Source organism: Trachurus trachurus (assembly GCF_905171665.1).
Source record: "Trachurus trachurus genome assembly, chromosome: 21".
Lineage (NCBI taxonomy): Eukaryota > Metazoa > Chordata > Actinopteri > Carangiformes > Carangidae > Trachurus > Trachurus trachurus.
The window spans coordinates 15191903-15210670 of record NC_139899.1 but is presented as its reverse complement, the minus strand read 5'-3'; the positions used below and the strand labels follow the sequence as shown (position 1 = coordinate 15210670).

The following is an 18768-nucleotide window of genomic DNA, read 5'->3' as shown; positions in this document are numbered from 1 at the left end:
GCGGAGAAGAACCAGGAGAACCCGGGCAGAGTTATCCAACACTGGAACCTGTGGGCAGACTCTGTCCTGAGCGAATGTTTGTTAATGTCTGAGATGAGGAGGGTCGGACGGCCACCGTGTATTTGTCAGTGAAAGAGTTCACTGTGAGCCTGAACTCAGTGACATGCTTTCCCTTTAGTGGTGTTGGAAGACTGCACCTACCCACCTCAGACTAGAAACAAAGTTGTTATGTCATACATATCAGTACTATAGCAGGTTAAAGACCATTTCTGTTTCCTGAAGCCACTGTTGTACAGCTTTCCATTTCTAAAAACCAAGATGCAATAGATAGATTATTACCAAGCAAAACGCCCGGTAACCAATAATAAAAAATAAAAAAAAGCTGTTTTTGTTTGGACAAACAATGGCTCAACCACCTGTGGTTATTGTTTATTGAGGGAAGTCCTCCCATAACAGTAAAAATTCCTGATGTGAAACCCCTGAGGGCAGCGGAGAGAGAAAGAATACAGAAAACAGGAAAGGAATCTCTGCGATGTCTGCTCTTGTATTTAACTGTATCACCACAAAGAGAGAATACAGCGTACGGCAGAGATAAAAGAAGAGGGATTACAGACCTGAGAGACCGCTTTATTCAGCCTACCTTAACTACAATAAACAATAGCATGCACGGCGGCAGGCACAGGCGCTTCAAATACATTATACATAGTATTATAATCTGCACAAAGGAGGGATTTATTGCAGCACTGATCCCCCCTACCCCGTAGAAAAACCAGCATGAAGGACAGGGCGACGGACTCTATCATCACTGTGGCATTGCCGATTTCAGGAACCATGTGACATCCAGCAAAAACACAACAAAAATCTTGCCTTGTAACCAATTTGAATGTTGCCCCTGACCCTCAGCAACAAATCACTGTTTCATGTCAAAACAGCCAAGAAACTCACAGAAACTGCAGAGCCAGCATGTACCAGTCACCACCACAGCTGAGGCAACAGAGTGCAGCACTTAATGGTCTCCTTCTCGCTCACTTACTCTCTCTCTCTCTCTCACACACACACACACAGCTTATACATGGGCCTTCTACATTATGAATATTCCCTTTATCTTTCACTCTATATCCCCCTGAAATCTAAATGAGGTTGCTCCTAATCAGAAATTGCCTCTTTAAAAAATGGCTTTAGAGACTTAAGAAATTCTGCGAGCGAGCAAACCAATAACTCATTACATTCTTGCCTACATCTGCTAATCCTCTGTTGTTTCACCACCTGCTGTGGGAGACCTTGATGATGATAAAAGCAATGTGGCCACAGCTTCAAAGTGCAGGCCTGAAAACAACACAGAGATGCCACCTTGTCATGCATTGAAATAAAGAGAGCTGCGCCTATCCTTTCTATCCTTTCGTCTTTTTGTCACATTCCAGCAGTAAACCCTATTCTGTCACTCGTGACAAATCTGAAAACTGTATCTCATGTAATAGCTGCTGTCAGCACGATGCGCAGGGCAATAATTGTCTCTGTTGATGGGAAATTACAAGTTAAAGCAGGGCAGCCCCCCTCCCTTCTCTCTTTGTGCGATTGCAGGTCAACAACAGGACTGCTGTCTCTCGTCCAGTCAGGTGCATGAGTGTGTCTGGCTCCATACTGCCAGATAAACTGAGAAAAGCCCTGCCAACTGCTGGTGGTGGTTGTGTATCTGTGTGTGTGTGTGTGGCTTGTGTGTGTCGTTGGGGGTTGGAGGACAAAAACAGCTGAAACTGTTATCTGCCACCGAGAGCGCACGGCCATGCGTGCTGGTGTGATTAACACTGCGTCACCCACAACAGAGAGACAACTGTCTGGCAGCTGTCCCGAGCAGCCAAGCTCATTGAGTGGGAAGCCGGAGTTGGAGGGCCTTCAGAGGTATTACCTATCCCAAACAGTCACACGCGGCAATTAAAGCTGAGTCAAAAGTGCTGCTACTCTGGGTCACATCATGAACTCATTGAAGATACTCACAGGACCACAGCAGCAGGAATAAAGGGGGAAAAAAAGAGGCCGGTTTGGTAGAAAGAGCATTAAATCTTAGTGGAAAAATGCAGACTTGTCCTAACATGACCATCAAATTGGTTTGCCATGGCTTTAAAAAGACTTCAAAACATTATAACATTGCCAAAAACATAAGATACACCAATTACTCAGCCTGTAATCAAATTTAGACCCTATTAACTCTCATTATCAGATAAAAGAATATCAATATTTATTTCTACAGGCTGAGAAAGAGAACCAATTGATTACATTTATCTAATAATCACCCGTGTGTGCTGTCAGAACCCAGTCTCCAATGCTCGGTCTGTTGCACTTCTCATAAAACATTTTACTGGGTGATACTGAAACAAATCAGCAAGTTGGCTAAAACAGAATACCTTGGTTAAATGGTCTAAATTATGAGGGGGGGTACTAAGAATAGAAACACAGCCACACACAGGGCTCACTGCTGCTAACTCAAGACACTGCTGTTGAAGAATGTTTCCATCCAGGGGAAAAACAGCGTGGAGCAGAAATCCACCTCGTCCTAAGATACCGTACAAAAAACTGTCCATTTGTTTTGCAGTGACCTACAAACCAGATGCTGCTGCGAAAGTCACAGGTGAAAGTCACAGTAAAACCTGAGGGGCCTGTATCCTGAAAGTGGACACCAATTAAAACACAGTTTGATTTTTTTTTTTGTGTGTGTGTGTGTCTTGGGGGTCCAGGGAGTCCCATTTACAATGTAACCTTAGTCAGAAAATACTCACATCAAAGGCAACAGGCCACAGCAAACTAACAGCCCACTTCCATAATGGCATGGCATTATTTAAAAAAAAAAGTACTTAAAAGGGATTAAAATGGCCAATTCCAAACAGATTCCTTACAGATTGAGTCTAGGAGAGGGAAGCAAGGGGGGGGAGCAGGAGGAGGAGGAGGAGGAGGAAGGAGGAGCACAAGATGGAGAGACTAAATTAGCAAACTGTGAGTTTTTGTGGTCTTGGCAATGGGGAGATCCCAGAGGAGAGCTAATGACTGTAGTGGTATCTGGCATGGGGGCCAAGTTTCCTTGACTTGCTTTAAAGTTTCTTCCAGTCCATAGCCACCATGTCATGAGCAACATATGCTGAGCGATCTTGCAATTATACTATTATCAAGGTCCTCCCTCTGATTTCCATTATATGTTGCTGAGCAGACTTTAGAGGGACTTTGTCCTTCTGGTCCCTCTGAAGCCAGGAAGGCCTGTGCAGTCTGGCTCTGTAAGGATGCACACAGGGCTGCTGAAAACAACAGGTTTGACTAATAAACACAATTTTCATTGAAAAAAAAAAAAAACTTAAAGCTGCCAAGGCCAACATGATCAAGCTTCCCAAACAACAATCAAGTCAGTCCAGCCAAGTAAACAATAAGACAAGATCTCAACTATAAATCTAATCAAATCTGAATATTGAAAAGCAATACAAACACATATAATAAAGTGGAAGACAAAACTCCACTGCACCAGACAATTAATTTTAACGTAGGTTTCTTTTCCCAGCCACTTGGGATCAAAACGATATCTTTATTCAAGCAGTGTAGAAGATGTAGTGAATATTTTATGTGCAATATGGTACTATCTTGTCTCAGAGACCATTAACTACACTCCAGTGTGCCCAATTTGATTAACACAGCCTTCCCCGTCAGGGCTTCTGTGTTACTATCATCATTTGAGGTCCCTGGAAGATCCTGAATTTCCAAACAAATCCTCCTCCTCAAGGACGACGACAGAGTAAACACGAGTGGAAAAGTATGTAATTAAACCTTTTTTAATTCAACTTACAAAACTAGAAAACTTTACCAAGTTATTTCAAAAACCATATTTAAGATAATTTAAGAGACAAGTGTATTTATTAAAAACTATTCCAGGAAATCTGTCAATAATAATTTCACAGGGAATTACCTTGATGTCTGAAAACATGCAGAACATAATATACTATAGATATCTGTCCCATGCTAACGGTGGGTCAAAGTGACCACTGCGAGATGCTGTATCTCTGTGACCTCTCATCTGTCTTAAGAGCTCTAAACAACAGAGAGGAGTGACCAGATTTTATTGTCCCAGCATGAGAAAGGGAGACAGAGCTGCTTAGGCTTGATGGATGGGGTCCAACTGGGAGAGTGAGGCTGGGATAAAGGGGCTGTATCCCGCCATAAAACTCTCCCAGGCTGCTTCCAGCATTCACGTGCTCAGAACCTCCGGCATTTAAGATTATATGTGAGGGTGTTGGTGCGTGTCTGGATACAGGGAAACAGTGTTATCAGAGTGATTCATACATGAGAGACAGGTTGCAACAATAGGAAACAAGCCCACAAAACTACATAAATTCACACTTTGTACTGTACTGGAGAGTGTTGATGGTGACTGATGTGTAAAGCAAAGCCAGACTCTTTCCCACTTTAATCTCTGCATTGACTGTTGACTGAAACAATCAGGCCTGACAGAAGCAGAGAGAGCAGAGCTGTGAGACGTGGATCTACTGCTGCTGCTGCTGCTGCTGTGTGACTGTTTGAACTACGCTGCCTGCTGAAACCAGTCCTGGGGTGGTAAAAAAAAAAAGCAAGTCCAGGCTGGCAAATGCAGTCTAAGCATAAAATGGTCAATCTGCTCTTTTACGCCAAGAGCATTTGGAGGGGTGGCCGTGCGCCGTGTGAAAAAAAAGAGTCTGCTCCACAATGTAGCGCTGACGGTGACTCATGTTTAGTCATGTTGGAAAATACAGGAAAAGAGACATCTGTTATGACACAATGGACGGGCTGTCTCAGCAGTCAAAGTCAAATAAAAAAAAGTGATGGAAGGTGTCCCACTCTCGAGTGAGAGTTACAGACGTAACAATGGCTCTGTGAACTTCGACTGACTGAGAGACTCGGTGGGTCGGCGCTGGAGGTGGATCCCTGGAGGCGTGCAGGGTGTGAACGGACACAGTTGCAATTTTCTCCACACTCTCCCTTCGTAGACTGTGCAAACACTTACCGTTACAGCAAGAGAGTTGCATTATGGGAACTGCCTTTATACTGAACTGCAATGAAAACGAGAGTTACAGATGTAACTAAGGTTCTATGAATTCTGGATGACCGCCAGAGACGGTATGAAATACCTGGATAAGCATCACGCGCATGCGCAGATCGAGACATAATACCAACAAAGTCATGTGACCTGGGTGACGTAAGCGACCTGATAAAGGGGGCAGGCACCCAGAAATCGTCTCCTACAGAATCTTCTCGTCAAGATTCCGAGTGACAACGAACTCTGGCGGTCATCCAGAATTCATAGAACCTTAGTTACATCTGTAACTCTCGTTCTATTTCATTCTTCCTGACCGCCAGAGACGGTATGAAATACCTGGATGACCCATACCAAAAAAGTCATGAGGAATCCGCACTCACCGAGATTCAGTTGCAGACCGAAGGGACAGACAGGACAGCTGCCGCCACCGGATGGGGAGCGGCAACATTGACTCTGTAGTAGCGGGCAAAGGTACAGGAAGAAGCCCACGCAGCTGCAGCACAGATGTCATTCAGTGGAACACCCTTCAAAGCAGCCCACGACGTGGAGACGCTCCTGGTTGAATGACACTTCACTGGGGGGATCTGAAGGCCCCCGAGCCTGTATGCATGAGCTATGGTATCAACAACCCAATGCGAGAGCCTCTGTTTGGACAAGGCACAACCCTTCCTGTGCCCTCCATGACAGACAAACAGAGCATCAGACTTACGAAAACCAGCAGAAACCTCAATGTACTGTTTCAGGGCGCGAACAGGACAAAGAAAGGTGACACCAGGAGGTAGTTCCTCCACACCTGGCTCTGGGGCAAAAGCCACCAAACTGATAGGTTGGTTAACATGAAAAGCAGAAAGCCTCTTTGGGAGGAAAGAGGGGTTAGGCCACATAGTAACCCCCAATCCATCAGGATTCCACCGCAAACACTCACTGGCGATAGACAGGGCATGAAGCTCACCAACCCGCTTCGCAGATGTAACAGCGAGAAGAAAGGCAGTCTTGCAAGACAGCCACCTGAGGTCAGCGTGTTCCAGGGGCTCAAATGGAGGAGAACACAGGGCTTCCAGGACGACAGGCAAATCCCATGAAGGCACCCTAACAGCATGTGGAGGCCGCAATCGGAGAGCACCTTTGAGAAACCTGCCCACCAGAGCATGTGATCCCACAGATTGACCATCCACAAAGGCATGTCGAGCAGAGATGGCAGCAACATACACCTTTATAGTAGAGGCAGAGAGCCCTTTATCCAGCAACGTCTGCAGGTATCTGAGCAGTACAGGTACAGAGCAATGCTCCGGGTCCACATTCTGACCGCCACACCAACCAGCGAAGAGTTTCCAGCGGTTGGCATACAGCAGCCTAGTCGAGGGTGCACGAGCACTGACTACGGTCTGGACAACAGCCTGATCACAAAGATTCAGCAACGAGTCCGGCCCTTCAGGGGCCAGACATGCAACTGGAGGCGTTCCGGGTGAGGATGCCAAATGCTCCCCCCCAACTGTGACAGGAGATCCTGCCTCCGTGGGAGGGGCCAAGGTACCCCGTTGAGAAGCCGATGGAGAAGAGGAAACCATATTCTCCCGGGCCAGAAGGGAGCCACCAGCAACACTGAGTGATTGCTCCTGTCTATCCTGTGAAGTGTCAACATGAGCAGTGGGACTGGAGGAAAGGCATACAGGAGGCGGTCTGGCCAGGAGTGTGCCAGAGCATCCTGCCCCAACGGGCTGGTCGGTTCCGAGAGGGAGAACCACAGCAGACAGTGCGTTGACGCTGCTGAGGCGAATAGGTCGACCTCCGCTCTGCCGAACCTCTCCCATACCATCTGAACCACCGTAGGGTTCAGCCTCCACTCCCCCGGAGGAGGCTTTTGGCGGGAAAGCATGTCTGCGGCTGTGTTCAGCACACCCGGTAAGTGCATCGCCCTGAGACTCGCAAGGCGAGGTGAGGCCCAGTGAAGGAGCCACTGAGCCTCCCGTAGGGAATGTCTGGACCTGGTTCCCCCTTGGTGGTTTACATGATAAACCGTCGAGGTGTTGTCCGAGCGAACGAGTACATGCCTCCCTTCCAAAAAAGGAAGGAAGTGCCTGAGGGCTAAGTGTACCGCACGCAACTCCAACACATTGATGTGCTGGAGTCTCTGCTGAGGACTCCAGGTACCCCTGACCGTCCTGTGGTTCCAAACAGCGCCCCAGCCCAAGAGGGAGGCATCTGTTACCACCACCTCCCGACGGGAAGGAAGAGAACCCAAGGGAACACCGCTGGAGAGATAGGCCCTGCTTCTCCAGGGTTTGAGAGACTGGAGGCACTTGCCTGAGACCACCACCATCCTGCCTTGGTGCCTCTTGGGGTCGAGGCCCAAACCATTGACCCACACCTGCAAGGGGCGCAGTGAGAGGAGTCCCAGGGGGACGACCGCTGATGCAGCTGTCAATTTTCCCAGCAGCTGGAGAAACAGACCATATGTCAACCTTATACCTTTCCGAGCACGTGAGACAAGGTTGAGGATGTCGTCCACCCTCTGTGGGGAAGGAAAGGCCTTCATCAGTACCGAGTCGAGGACAACCCCGATGAACACGACCCGTTGACTGGGAACTAAACAGCTCTTTGCGAAATTCACAGTGAGACCCAACTGGTTCACATGGGTCAAAAGACACGTTGTGTCGCGAATGGCCTGCTCGCGAGTCGCGGAGCATATGAGCCAGTCGTCCAAGTATGGTAGAATACGAACGCCCTTGCTCTGCAGCGGCGAAAGTGCTGCCGCAATGCATCTGGTGAAGATGCGAGGGGCGAGTGAGAGTCCGAAGGGGAGAACACGGAACTGGTACGCCCGTCCCTTGAAGGCAAAACGAAGGAACTGTCTGTGGTGCGGTGCAACTGGCACATGAAAATAGGCATCCTTCAGATCGATGCTGGTGAACCAATCTCCCTCTGAGACCACCTGAAGAACGTCTGCTGTGCGAAGCATATGAAAACGAAGAACCTTTATGAACTGGTTCAGTCGTCTGAGATCGAGGATGGGGCGAAAACCCCCGTCCTTCTTCGGAACAAGGAAATAAGTCGAATAGAACCCTCTCATTCGATCTGAACTTTTTACACACTCGATGGCGCCTTTCTCCAGAAGCACCGAAATCTCCCGTTCGAGAGCCAGAGACCTTAGGGGGTCCTTGACCACAGTCATTCTGACCCCGCTGAACTTGGGGGGTCGACGCCTGAACTGAACACTGTAACCCTTGGAAAGAGTCAACAACACCCAAGGGTCTGAGGTCAGGGCCTCCCACTGGCCCAGATGTTGTGGGGAGAAACGGCTGGTGCCCGGATCTAGGCAGTCAGGTCCGACCCCCGCGGCCTCTGGGCGGCTTGGGGTTTCGGTCCGCAGGTGGTCCGTACCTGGGCGCCCTGTCTTTAGGCGCCCGAAAGGCAGGCTGCTGAGGGGCCCTATGGAAGCGGCCCTGCTGGAACGCGGGGCGGCCGGCTCTTGATTCACCCTGAACATTGGCCGTAGAGCGGGGAGCACTAGTGTGCCTTGGTCTAGGCAGTGGTGCCTGGCGTAAGTCAGCAAACTGTTGCTTAACTTTATTCACCTGCACACTGCGCTCCAAAGCCTGCTGGGCCGCAGGTCCAAACATCTGGCCTGGAATGACAGGTAGCGTGCGGAGTGTCTTCCTACATGCTTCCGACAAGGGGGACTGGGCAAGCCACACTTGGCGCCGCGCCAAGGTCAAGGTGGACATCAGTCTCCCAAGTTCTCTGGTCATGAAGGCAAACGCCTGGAGTGAAGCATCACTGAGGCCTTGTGCCTGAGCATCTGCTCCAGCAGTCTGGAGAGTCTGTGACAGAGCCAGAACCAGGTGGGAAAGGGAGTTACCAATACGCCCCATCCGAGCCGCTATATCATAGCTCTTAGTAAGGAGGTCATCAGTTATCCTACACTGTGGGCGTGGACAACGGGCATCAGGTCTGAGGGCTTCATCAGGGGACACTATCAGAGAAGCGATTGAGGCATCAACGGTAGGCATCTGATCCAGACCATATTGGTCGGCGTCCCTCATGGCAGCCAGAGCTCTGCAGTCACTCGGCAGGTGAAGGAAAGTCTTGGGGTCTGGCCAACATCTCTGAAGTTCAGTGATGTATGGCTCAGAGGGTGGAACCCTGAAGGAAGATGGTTGAGGGGCATGTTTGAAGAAAGCATTAGAGGGAGCAGCCTCCACAGGGGCAGCATCTAACCCAAGCCGAGAGATGGCCAGTTGGATGGCCTGTTTAACTGTAGAAAGACTGGCCTCAGCATCCCTCAACGAGTCTGCACCCGACTCATGAGAGTCTGTCACCGAGGGAGGGGGGGATCCTCCCTCCAGTTCCTCCTGTCCCCCTGCTTCATCGTCAGTAAAAAGATTCCCAGAGGCAGCAATAGAGAGCGTGTCCTCGTCTTGCTGGCTAGCCACCCGGGGCAAAGAAGCTAGGCTATCACCCTCAGCGTAGCTCCGTGATGGCCTTTCAAGTGGTGGTTCTGAGGCAGCGGTGCAAGCATCCGAGGGACCACCAGGCTGCAGACTAAGAAGGAGGGCCTTAATCTGGGCAAACTCAGAGGCCAAAGTGTCCACAAGTGTTGTTTGTCCACAGCGGAGCGAGTAACACTCGGCTACGAGTCCGTCAACCCAGCACCTGTAGTGCGTGAAGCCGAAGTTGTAGCAACAGAGCGAGAAAACACTCCGCTACAAACAAGCTAACGATGTAGCAACAGAGCGAAAACACTCCGCTAGCCCGACCGGAGCCAACAACCCTCTTTTCTTAAAATTATTTTTAGCACCGTAGTGTTTGCTAACCACCGAAACAGCCGTTAGGGAGGCGAAAAACACCTCACGAGGGCAGCAGTAGCAGGAAGCTAGATGGCTAACAAACGAGGTAATCAACCCAGCTGAGCGGAGGCACTTAGCGGGGATGAAGCTCGCCCGCCGGCGATGAAAAACAAGCTACTTACCTGTCGCAGTCCGAGCAGTGGTCGGATATGCACAGCGGGGATGAGCGCCGGATACGCAGCCTCTGGAGGACGAAACCGTAGCTCCAACCGGTCGTGGTTACGAGGCTACTGGCGTATGCGGCAAGCTAACAACAACAACAACCTGTGTGTGCGCTAAGGCGAGAAGATGAAAAGGAGACGATTTCTGGGTGCCTGCCCCCTTTATCAGGTCGCTTACGTCACCCAGGTCACATGACTTTGTTGGTATTATGTCTCGATCTGCGCATGCGCGTGATGCTTATCCAGGTATTTCATACCGTCTCTGGCGGTCAGGAAGAATGAAATAGAAATGCTTTTTTAAGGCCCATTGGTGTTATTGAGGGGTTTTTTTTTTGTCTTAACCACCCATTAGCTAAACAGTCCACACATTATATACTCCACTGGCCTTTGTCGTACAGAAATGTTTTGTTATGTTCTGTTCAGAGTAAGACACTAACTTGGCCTGTGGTGTTTTACTTCACTCCTTGGGCAAACATCTTTTCCAGCTCCTACTGTGGGTATTTAAATATGTGTCAGTCACTTGCAACCGCATAGCCAGTCGCAGACAGAGGTGGTAAGGGCTAAGTTGTTGGCCATACATATCCAGGCAATTGCTGCAAATGATGGTTTAGATGACAGCATGTTTGCCAGCTGTCCACCAAGGAGTCAGAATCGCTTTTGTGCTTTTCCGTCTCAGCTTTCGCTTCCAACTGCGACTCATTTTAACGCTCACGTTCTGAATGTTAACAAGAGGAATGTCTATGAAATATACCATGAGTCTGCAAAGCCAAGGAATGAATTTACAAACCTGGCTGCTACCAAAGGAAATACGACGATCATGAAGTGAAGTGTTTGTACATCTGCCGCTGAAATATAGTTTGTGTCTAAGCCTCGGGTGTGAGAAAACTTGTTTTCTTGATCCAAGTTTGCTGTTTCTCCTCTTTGATATTCCACATACCTGAATCCTTCTTGCTCCCCTTGCCTCCATCTCTGTTCTTCTTCAGCACCGCCTTGAACATGGCAAGATTCCTGGAATCCTCTCTTTACAGCCCCTGGAGGGGAAAAAATAAAAAAATAAAGTCAGCTCCTTGCAGCCATGGCAAGACAACAGAACTGCATCTACTGTCACAGAAGAGAAACCATGGGAATTTTCCGGCAACACAAATGGGTCTATTTCTATTCATGGGACAGAAAGGAAGCAATTTCCTCCTCTCACCTGCAGACATAGGCGGCCTTACCTATGTTTCAACCGTTTCAATTGAAACGGGCCCCAGCCACCAGGGGGGCCCCCAGCTGCCAGCCACCAAGTCAAAGACAGCACAATAATTCATAGGTTTCACCTTAACATACACACACACACAGGCCTACATCCACCACACACACAAACAGCTCTGTCCACCGCGCGGTCACACACTCGACCCCTGATCCGCTCTACAACCACTGATGCGCGTATCATGCTACACCGCGACGGGACTAATCGCTCCTGATTAATAATACGGCAGGAAATATCAATAACAACTTGTCTTACCTTTGAAAACGGCCCGCAAACTATCAATAGACCCTCGTTTTCCTTCTCCCAGTATTATTCCTTTTCTCTTAGCGTTTCTAGTGTCCTTTTGTTTTTCCTGCTTTCCTCCTGACGTGCGCCCAGTTGCGTAACCTGATGATTGACGTCTGTCAATCACTTTCCTCCTCTTTTCTTTTTTTCCTCGGGTTAAAATGCCTCCAAACAGGCGATCTATGAGTACGTCCTAACTTAACAGAGAAATAAAACACAGCGAGAGCACAACTAAAATGTGATATTATTGGCAGCTTATTTACAGATTTTACTAATGGAGGAGACAGCTGTCTGTCTGCTGCTCCAGCACCGCAGCACCGACAGGATCAGCACCTGTAGACGTCTGTCTGTCCGCATGTCTCGTCCTTTCCTTGTCCGTGGTCGTGGTGCTGAAATAACGCGGAGCACTTTGCTCTCATTACTTTTGTTGCCAATTTGAATTCAGAATATTATTATAAAGCCTGTAGTTTTTGATTGTGTTAAGATTCCTGTTCATGTTTTTTTTTTTTTTTTTATGAAAACCAACTTCAGTCCTCGTTTTTTCTGTTAAGTCCTGGTTTCTTGCCCTGGTAGTGATTTTAACACTTTGTGTTGTGCGTACCTGGGATGCATAGCGCGTTTACTGCGTCCTTTCAGGGTTTAAAGCATCAGCGACACATGGGCACATGGGCAAATAATTTCATGTTTAACAGCATAGGGCCTCATATGAAATATTGAAACGGGCCCCCAGATGTCTAAGGCCGCCACTGCCTGCAGATATCAAACTGCTGCATACTTAAAACTTTTTACACAAAACTAACCAAAACATGTCCTCAAGAACCAAACACAGCAGTAGGAAAACAGTGTATATCCGCATTTCATACTGCTTAGCTGGCACCCGCCTGGAAGTTTTCCCACAGCACTCCCAATCCTGCAGGTCATCAGTGGAGGGGCACATGGAAAGAATGCTCTAATATTTAAACAGAAAAGGACAAGTTCTGCTATCTCGCTACGCAGGAAAACACTCTGTCAAATGCCCTGAATTCCACACATAATTGATGCTATGTGGCTGAACTTGGGTGTTTGCAATTGTTTTCGACGGTTGTTCCCAATCTAGTGTGCATTTTCAATCCTTAGAGTGAAACGGTATAACATGAACTCAAGGTCTAGCCTGGATGTGCTTGTTTGCTTTGGGATTATTTATAGTCTCATGTACTTGGACCACGGCATAAACACACTTTCCTGAACACAGCGGCAGCTACAACAGAAAATGTGAGGTTTTTGGTTTCTATCCCTTTCGACACAATAGTAAACTGCTTTACTGTACCCCACTATATTAATAGCAGCAGAGTATTCTTTCCAATAAGGAGAAAAGAATGGTTTCAACCAAATAAGGGTATGCCTTCTGCAAGTAAAACACACAGTCCTTAACCCCAGAGACCAGGCTTTAAATATCTAGGTCTCTCACTGCTGCTGAGAGAGGCTATCGATCCGCCCTTTTTCATCCTTGATGGTTTCAAATGAAACACTGAGGCAGAGCTTCCACTGAATCTGTTATGGGGGTGGGGGGGGTGGAGGTGTGTGGGGCAAATCCCTGATGAGCCTCCGCAGCTCAGCTCAGCCTCGACTGGTCAAAAAGAAGTTAACTTTTCATGAGGTTGTACTCCGGCAGGACAAAAAATATATAAATCAAAATCACCAGTGTAGTTTCAAGGTAACACCTGGACCACACACACAAACACATATTCTCTTGAATTCTGTACATATCGTATTGACCCGAATATAAGACGACCCCCCTTTTTCAAGACCTGTATTTGGAAAAATACTTTTTAAAGTCAAAATCAAAGAAAAATTGAACCTTCTTTTCAGTGAAATAACAACTGGTAGATTGCATTAAAACAGTAGTGGGTGGAATATGTATTCATTATCTAACTGTATCTGTAATATATTAGCGATAGGAGAAACTACAGTCTACAGGAGAGGCCTACAAGCAGGTAGCTCCCTCGGTGCGGGGGTAATTCCAACACTGATCACCATTATCTTAAAATTGGCATCATAACTCCCGTGTTGTTTGCCAACTTGTCCACCCTTTGAGCCCCTTTTTCTCAGCGGGTCTCTGTGTTACGGCTGCATCTCTCCATGTCACTGGTGTATGTGAGCTTGAGAGAAAGACAAGCTCTGACTTGCTTGGGGAGACGTTGTTTGGCGTCACCCGCTGATTTGCATATATAAATATCTAGACTCCGAATATAAGACAACTCTTTTTCAGACTTTTTTCCGACAGAAAAATGGTCTTATATTCGGGTCAATATGGTACTTCTGCATGATTGATGACGAGCTTTCATAAATACAAGAAAGAACAAATCATCACAGATGAAAGTAACCCTGACAGCTGACCGACACTATGTACAGTTAAACTCTCTGCTCATCATTTGTTTATGTCTGCTGCTGTACAAACCTTTTCCTATTGCACATTTTCACAGACTCTGGCTATGGGATAACAATTCTTAGTTACCAATGTGATTTTTTGACGCTCAAAAAGCATCATGCATCATCATTTCCTTCAGCACAGAGCCTTCACTCTAGTGCACAGCATTAAATTATGTGCAAGATATATAACACCTCTGTCATCATTACAATTTTAATACGGTTAGTTACTTACATTATACACTGTTGCCCATGAAGTTGGAATAAAATATTTCTTTTACCTCTTCTCATGAAATGATTGTGATTTATTCTTGATAGATGAAGTTTAGGCCTATATCTTCTCAAAACTGGTAGTAACTGGGACTCAGTAATGTTATCATTGTGCCTGGACAAAGGTGATTATGGATGTGTATGAATAGGGGAAAAACAAGAGGAAATGTCTGAAAACAAAATCATTCCAACTTTATGGGCGACAGTGTACAATGTCTCAACACAGTGATGTGATATATGGCTTCAACTACCTCTAATTAAAACACAAACATCATGTACAAACAGCAGTATTACATCCAGACAATGCTAATAGATAACTAATGCTGAACTAACATAAACATGTATAGTGCTGTCAATGTAAACTTCACATCTGTGGACAACAAACAATCAAATGACAGTAATGAAAGAGCTGTGACACTGAAATAGGTACAGCGCCGTTGACTGTAGCTAATTGTTAATGTCACCACGCGTTCAGAATAATAGCAATGCTAAACTGCTGATGCCGAGCAGGTATAATGTTTACCATGTTTAGCTTGTTAGCAAAGTCGAATGCAAACAGCAGTAAAGGCAAAGTCCAGCTGAAGCTAATAGGCGTGTCATTAATTCTACAGGTATTTCATTGTGTATTGAGCAACAACATTTGGATTTTGTATCATGTTTAACAACTTGCCTCTGCTGACAGAGAGCATGACCCCGGGGCAAACACCAGGCGTGATGTGGTTAGAAGCAGATCTGTCTGTGTCAGTGTAGTATACAGCGCAGTGCATTAGCCTCGTCACTTGGACTGATTGCTGCTATGTGGGAGCCGGCTGCTCATCTCCACAGTAACAATAAACATCACCAGGTTAACCCACAGGAAATGAAAAAACGCCCTCTTGAAACTCCAAAAGCCAACACGACAAATTCCTTCCATCCACCCTCCCCCGTCGCAGCCACCAGACAAACACAGTCAGCTCCCACTCCGAGAGTGGCACATCATCTCTAGTCCCTATCTCGAGCTGTGTTTCTACTAAGAGCCATTTTTACCCCCCAGGGGTGGAATTAAGATTTGTAATAAACTTGAATGAAAGCCAGGCAATTCTAATCACTGTGTTACGACAGATTTAACAACGACACGGTAATCATAACATGTATTGAACACAAACTTTGTATTTTTTTTTTGGTCCCTTGGCACCACTTGAGAACCAGTGCTACATACTATAATAGAGTGATACTTCTCAACACGGCACACTCTTGCCAATTGAGCAGACAGCTCTGACACCTGACTGCAATAGCCACAGATGGTAACAAATCAAACTGATGTTATTCTTGTACTTAATGATTTCTGGTTCAGTGGATAAGTGACTCAATTACTTGGGAGGGGAAACAACTACAGTAGCAATATACTACTTGAGGGGACACCAGCTCCGTGTATATACCAGCCATACTGGAAATGGCAACTTACATGCTGAATATCAGTTAGATCTACTCACATCAACTTACTCTTGGAAATGCTCAGTATCACATTGTAAGATAGAGAATCCATGCCCTGCAGAGACAAGTCACTTTGGCCTTACTATTCATCAAGTCTTGCGTATTCATTTGCAACAGGCGTGAAAACACAATGTGTTGATGCTGCCTAAGCCTGAGGCTGTTTTTATTGGAGGTAGATGTGAGGAGTGCTGAGAAGAAGTTAATGAAATCAAAGTGCGCCTCCCAACAAAAGCAGACGCACCACAGTCACCATCGAAAAACAGCTAAGCCTAAGCTGTAGGTGAGACATAACTGAGAGAGTCTCCTCAGTGAGGAGTCGTGGACTGAATGGTATGCGGCAAGATGAGCATCGAGACTCCTCAGGCCTTCACAGTCACGTCCAGAGCATTTCGGCTTCATTTGGATATCAGCCTCAAACGACGTCCCCTTAGAAGAGGTCTTTCATTATCGTCATTATTATAATAGATCAGTGAAAGTCCCGCCGTGGCTCACAGGTCTTTGTGGAGACAAAACAGATACATTCACATTTACCCCGAGAAACAGCAGTAGTAGTCATTAAAAGTCTCTACAAAGCTTCTAAACACTGAAACAATTGAAGCGGATACACACACCGACGACGATCACTGTGCAATAACATGTGGCACTAAGAATGCGTCTCCACTACCGGCATGTTCAGTCAGGCATGTGTCAGCTCAGTGACTTTCACATGTGAGCTGTCTGTTACCTCTAGGTAGCAATCAAAAAACTGACTCCGCTCTTTGGTACAGACGGTCTCCTTTCAGTGAAGAGAAATGGAAACCCATGGGTTGGTTAAAAGCTGCCTCGGGGGTACCAACATGTATGTTTTCCAGGTCACCGTTGAATTGATAAGAGTTCAAATCCATACTGGTTGTGAAGGAGAAAAGGATCTTCACCTGGACAATGCTGACGTGACATGTGGTTAATGGGGCCACCATGCTATACCACAGTCAACTGAGAAGACGGCTATATATAGAACGGAAATAGGATTGTTTGTCCTTATTGCCTCTGGCGGGGAAGCGTTTCACATAGACTGGCAGTTGGTGAGTTAGGACTTGCTTTGTCCTCTGATGGTTGGCAGACAATAGAGAGAGAAGCCTTAAGCTCAGATCAACTTCCCCGCTCTTCAAGGACCGGCTGCAGACAGCTATTTTTTCCACCTGGTGCCTCCGTCTTCCTTCTCACTGAAAACACCCTGCCAGCTCTCGTCATCGACTGATTCTACATGAACGATCACGCTCAGATTTCCGCGGCGTTGGCATGGCAACATGGAAATTCTCACCATGGGCTGACCTTCAAGTTTGTTTATCTCACATACATACACAGCCCCCAAAAAAAATGATCAGATATTTTTAACAGGCCTGCAAACTCCAATAGTTATGGGGGTCCTTTGTTGCCCGTTCACCGAGAGCAGGAAGAAGGGTTAGGCCCCGGCCTGGACGGTGAGTTCAAGTGGTCGGCAAACAACGGAAAGTTAGCGCACAAACCCTTGAAGGAGGAAGTGTAGGGGAGTAGGTATGGAGGACAACACGGTCTCAGTGTCAGCCATTGTAAGCAGAGGTTGTTATTCACACTAACGTGAGTGGAAGGGAAATAACAAAAGAACAGACATTTTTATGTAACGAGTCTACCGGTTTGACTCAAGTGCTTCCTGCACAGCCCCCCAACCTTCGAGCATGGCTTCAGCTTGCAATCAGCAAAAAGAAAGAAAACTGATGGCTGACCTCACGGAGCAAAGACAATGTTTAACTTGTTAATATAATACTACAGCCAACTTGCATCATGTGACGGGCAAGCAGGTAATAACCAACAACAGATCAGACAGTTTTTCAGGCCAATAATCCACCACCTGTGAGTTGAAAAAAAAAAAGCTCACTTTTTGTGTTTTTGATTTATACAGGAGGAAGATGAAATGATCTACATTGTGCAAAAAAAAAAAAAAAAACATTTCATAGTGAAGAACAGAGGTTGCAACATCAAACTTCAGAGAATTACAACGGCGTCTTTTCAGCACCTCTGGGTATGATGAGGATATTGGAGAAAAATCAATCACCACACCAGCATGCTGTGTGTGTTGGCAGAATTCTTCACAAGAATACACATCTAACACTGTATAAAAAGCCAGATGAAGGCTGTCAGTAGAGTATGCAGCACCATTGTTGGATCTTTCCTTTAGGAAATCTTTTGAAAAGCCAGTTAGCAGCGTTTGTCAGCGATGATAGAGGTTTCTAAATGGAAGAGGGCCATTACACATCAAGGGAGGTGGTGAACTTTTAAATGGAGCACACAACACAAGTTTTATGTAAGATCATTTAAGACGAGGATACAGTCATCACAGCTGTAGAGGGCCGGGCAGAGAAATAACGTCATAACCCGCTGACATGGTGTTAGTCACAAACATGACCATGTAGCTGGCTCATTCGACGATACCGTCTAAAAATAATCAGGGGAGTGTTCTTTTAAACTGAATAATGAGAAAACAGGCTGATACTCACTTAAACCTCTGTGATTATTTGATTATTTACCTCTACCTGTGGGAAATTACACTACCCCATTACAGACAAAGGCAGATTCAAATTTGTAGCTTGGGGCAAAGCCAGATTTCTTTCTTTTTTTTCTGAGGAGGAGGAGGACTAGTCGCATGGCTCAGCATGAAATTAAAAAGGATAATAAGTCTGATCTACTCATTAGACTTCCATGGGAAAGGTACTGTCGTTTTGGAAAGACTGATTCACCCTCTGCAGCCACTTGTGGGCCCACCATCTCCAATATGACTGATTAAATCCTGACACCGGTGCACATGTATCGCATTAAACCGATACTGTCTTTTTTTCCCAGCTGTGTTGCCCTAGAATTGTCAAGGCATGTTTTAGAGAGCTATCATTGCTGTGAATTTACAGTTACACCCCAGGCTATGGAAACTGGCTGAACCTGAAAGTAAAATGTTGAATAGGAAAAGGCATTGCACATCCTCTGTAAATAAATATTGCCCTCCCATATCAAACCTAG

The 18768-nt window shown here is 46.5% G+C and overlaps 1 protein-coding gene across 4 annotated transcripts in view; it reads right to left on the bottom strand.

The window, feature by feature from the left end:
- tanc1b (tetratricopeptide repeat, ankyrin repeat and coiled-coil containing 1b) overlaps positions 1 to 18768 on the bottom strand; it is a 101457-nt gene that overhangs the window by 77403 nt on the left and 5286 nt on the right. For 2 of the 4 annotated variants that reach the window (XM_083996230.1, XM_083996231.1), the window contains exon 2: positions 10993 to 11086. In XM_083996230.1, the coding sequence (XP_083852356.1) occupies positions 10993 to 11053 (61 nt within the window). In that variant the 5' untranslated portion in view covers positions 11054 to 11086. The remainder of the gene's footprint in view (positions 1 to 10992; positions 11087 to 18768) is intronic. The other 2 variants (XM_083996229.1, XM_083996232.1) reach the window with 1 other exon arrangement.